Source organism: Eurypyga helias, unplaced genomic scaffold (assembly GCF_000690775.1).
Source record: "Eurypyga helias isolate BGI_N326 unplaced genomic scaffold, ASM69077v1 scaffold18436, whole genome shotgun sequence".
NCBI classification, from domain to species: Eukaryota; Metazoa; Chordata; class Aves; order Eurypygiformes; family Eurypygidae; genus Eurypyga; species Eurypyga helias.
The window spans coordinates 1-4,286 of record NW_010258731.1 but is presented as its reverse complement, the minus strand read 5'-3'; the positions used below and the strand labels follow the sequence as shown (position 1 = coordinate 4,286).

The window sequence follows — 4,286 nt, the reverse complement described above, 5'->3', positions numbered from 1 at the left end:
GTGCACAACAGTCACCTTCTTATAACAGAATATAACAAAGAGTAGCCCCATGGCCTATTTCCCTTTAGCTCCTGTAACACCTGAGCACAGCCTTCCTGCATAGGACTCCGGTCCCCTGCTGTTCAAAACCCTCTTTTACAGTCCACAGGAGGAAGAATTGCATTTTCAGGGCCCACAGCTGACTTTAGATGTCCATCAAGGGGAAAAAGCATCATTGATCACTTGTGGTTAAAGCAGCAGGAAGGTTTTGAAGGCGGCGGTCAATACTGTCAGCCCACGGCTGTGTTACAAGCACCATACAGCTACAGCCAACGTCTATTTTTGGTAGCACCAAGGGTATAATGAGTTTTTGAAGATCAGCTGATAAAACAGCTGGTGACTAAGCATACCAGGTCCTCTCCCACAGGCACTTACATCTCCTAATACGGCAGGCTGTAGGGCCACATTTCCTGTCATCACAATTGCATTTTCATTTCCAAAACATTCTTTCTGCCTCTAGTAGGAAGGACCTCACACTACAAGGATGCGTGCAAGGAGAGGACTCCACTCCCCACAAGCCAACCACTCCACTTCCCCAGCAGGCCTGGGCCAGCTTTGCAAGGAGAACCCTGCAGCTGTAGTACAGCCCACTAAAAATAGTAGAACGTATCTGAAAAAGCCTTAACACTAGGCAAGCAATACAAACCAGCCACCACTACATAGCTTGGGCAGACAATATAAGCATTGTAGTGTTTCCCTGGCTACTAGCAGCTTTATAGAAGAGGAAGGAGTAGCAGCACTGAAGAGACACATGAGCAACACCAGCTCCTGGTCCTTTGAGCATCTGGAGAGCCAGTTATGCGAGCCGAAGACAGGGAAGGCAACCCTTTATGCCAAGGATGCTTCCCTGACCATGAGCCCACCGCCAGCAGAGCACACCTGGTTTTGCTGGGAGGCTTATGCAGAGCTACACGGAGCCATAATTCTTCTGCCTTTCCATACGCCTCGTGCTCACACCAGCTCCCAGGCCTGCGGACACACCAGCAGCAGTTAGTCAATCGGGACTTTGTCCTTGGGTCAGTAGTAAGGCCCTAGCTTCTCATAGCCCGAATAGCTGGGCCACTCGGGAAAGAGGCCATAGGAGCACCGAGGGCTCCCGAACTGGTCAAAGGCACTGCCAAAGTCAGGGCCCTGCAGGGGGCGAACAGCTTCCTGGGCAGACTTCAGTTCTGACCGCACGATCCTGTAATTTGTGCCCCGGTTGCTGTCCCAGTACACCTTCCCATTGCACTCAAAGGAGATGGCGAACTCCACTCTTTCATGGGACTGAATCCCCTCAGGCAAGCTGATGTCAAAGGAAAATGTGTCCCGATCTGACCCTCCATACGTATCCTTGACATACTGGCATGGGTAATCTACAAAGTTTTTCCACGTGTCAAACGTCATCCTGATCTTCACAGTCTTTTCAAACGCGAGGTTCTTCACCTTCACTGTTCCCACCACGGACCGCTCCTTTAGTGTACAGTTCTCAAGGCAGACACAGTCTGCCTGGAGGCGGTTTCTGAAGTCCAGGTAGTCCACAGAGGGCTGAACAAAATCCAGGACAAAGCTGTCCCTCTCCACTGTTGTCAGGCCCACAATGTTGTCTATCAGCTCGGTGATGTTGAAGGGAATATCTAGGGGATCGTCAAACTCCGAGAACACCTTCACCATTGTCAGAGAGAAGCCTCTGCTATCCGCGAACGACACTCTCTTCTTCACTTTGTTGTGTGTGAAGGAGCTGGCCGTCCCTTCCGCACCATTCAGCGCGGCCTTGCCGCTGGGCTGGATGCAGGGCCGCAACGGCTTGCTGGGCTTCGGAGCAATTTTGCAGACGCACTTCTCTCTCCGCAAGGGCGGAGAGCATAGGTATAGCTGCATTGCTACATCCACAGCCATTGCTTGTTTGTGAGGGAAATAGTCTAACACTCTGGAAGATGAGAAGAAGGGTCAGTTGATGTTAGAAAAGCATTTTAATGTGCCTTTTGTCAGACAAATGCTATACCACTTCCCCTCCAGCCCTCCAAAGAAACTTGCTTCCATCAAGCCAAGTCCCTCACGCTTAATTAAAAGGCAGGAACTTGCATGGTGGGATTTACAGACATGGTGAGAAGTGTGCTACAGCAGAAGCGGCAGGACCAGAGCCTACTGCACCTTTGAACAAAATCTGATCCAAAGCAAAACCCATGGCTGAGTCCTGCCAGTGCCCACAAAATCCAGACATTATCAAATTCCAATGCTACATAATGCTGCAGTCTCCTTCCCCCATGAGAGAGTCTCTCCAGGGCTTCGGGTGCTTTTGTAGGAACAGGAACTCAGTTTGTCCGAAGCTGCTGTACACCACTGACCACCCTTCATAAACCCCCAAGTGTCCGGCATTTTTAGAGGTTAAAAAGCACTCGTGTGGTTGAGCTACATACTTTGCTCATCACTCTCTCCCAGAACTGCTCTATCTAAAATGAGTGCAAGCAGTATTGCAAGGGTAGCAACAGCCCGATACATTGCTCTGCACCAGAGGAGCCACTTTCGTCCCTCAGCTGCACTTGAAAATAAACATTAGCTCAAATGGCCCAGCAGATTTTACCCCCAGCACAGAGTCTGCACCTCAAGCCTCCACAGTGTTTGTGCTGAGCCCCTGGGGAACACCCGCACATCACAGGGCTCTGTCAAACACAGCTCACCTACCCAAGGTTGACCAAGCCCTTAGAAACAAGTCCTTCCCCTGGAGGGCACAGGCTCTGCGCTCCTCTACCACAGCCTCTCCTCCTCCAGCATCCAGCCCATTCTTCCAGGGATCCAGCACCATCCGCCTCTGTGCACGCACTCTAGGGCAGCTCCCACCCGGCACCTTGCCGGATGTAGCCCTGGAGCTGCCTCTGCAGGCTGGCAGCTCCCAGAACATCATACCTATCGCTCCCTCCCTCACACTGAGGTTAGGCTGGATGCTCTTGGCAGACTTTGGCCCGGCTCTGGATAAACCACTGGACAGATATATTGCACACATCACCCTTAAGTCAACTGCATTGCAGCTGACCTTAAACACAGTATTCCCTTAATAAAAATCCCCTGCTTGGCTGCAGGCCAGGCTCCAAAGCTGCTCCCACCATACAGAGCAGGATGAGCCAGCAGCAGTAGCAGCAGCCGCCGGCCACAAGACGCAGCGGAGCTCTGGCTGCCAAAGCCACGCACAGCCAGCCCTAGTACTTGATTGCTGCCCCTGTGCCAAGAAAAAGCAAGAGCTACACTCTCCAATTCAGTGCTTTAACTCCCCACCCTGCAACACCAACAGAGCAGCTCTGAGCAGGCTTTCACAGCATCCATTCAGCAAGGGCATCTGTTTATTCAGAGCACATGTGCCAAGGCTTGCTTCCCAACACACCCACCACCTAACTCTTCCTGCATTGCCTCCTTCAGCCTCCTTGCAGCTCAGGGGCAGCTGTACAAGACAGACAGCAGATCCACCTGTCTACTAACACCATTCTGCTCATCTCTACCTGGTTTTGCCAAGTTTTTATTCATACACACTTTATATAGGTAATTTCCTCCTTTAAATTAATGCAGCCTCCAATGCTTCTCTTACTTGGGCCAGTTTCATCTGCATTGCATCTTTTCCCAGGGAAATTTATTCAGCTGAATTCCCATAACTGCTGAGTAGTCAGGTACCTTAGTAAGCCTTGGTTATTCACAATTTTTAGAATGAAGAGGCATGAAATACCCAGCCTGATTTGCATTACTTGAGGCTTTTTTCCCTACCCTAGAACTGTAGTAAGAGCTTTTCATACTCACTATTAGTTTGAGCTTTGTGCTTTTACAAACTGTCGTTTTCAGCTCATACGACACCCCCCGAGGCCTCTTTCCATGCCTGACAGCCTGCTGACACCCAGCTCTCAGCCAAGAGAGGAAGGCTTCCCTTTCAGGGCTAGTGTTGGCTGTCTTGAACTTAAAATGCCTTGAAGGTGGGAACAGGGAAATAGGTTTGAGTGCTCATGCAGGAAAGGGAGCTCTAGGAAGCAAGCAGTGCAAGGCAGGTAGCCCTATAGAGGTACAGGGGCTGATTCCATTTCCATTTGTCCCAGAAGGAAGACAGCCCAGATTCTGCCTCTGGACATCTTCCCCCAGCTTTACCCACTCCAGAAAAGGATGTCACCACTCTCTTCCCTGCTCTATTTCTGGGAAGGGTAAGCAAGCCCGAGCAAAGGAGTTGCTTACACTTACGTTTATGATAACCCTTTGGTTGCCCCTATTCTGCTTCCCACGCTGCTGGCGAA

At 50.7% G+C, this 4,286-nt stretch overlaps 1 protein-coding gene across 1 annotated transcript; it reads right to left on the bottom strand.

The window, feature by feature from the left end:
- Nucleotides 1-935: 935 nt before the first annotated feature.
- On the bottom strand, nt 936-1,950 carry PPP1R3B (protein phosphatase 1, regulatory subunit 3B). Its single transcript, XM_010154466.1, has one exon. It carries the CDS (start codon nt 1,915-1,917, stop codon nt 1,057-1,059), a length of 861 nt encoding a protein of 286 aa, XP_010152768.1. The 5' UTR covers nt 1,918-1,950; the 3' UTR covers nt 936-1,056.
- Nucleotides 1,951-4,286: the final 2,336 nt, after the last annotated feature.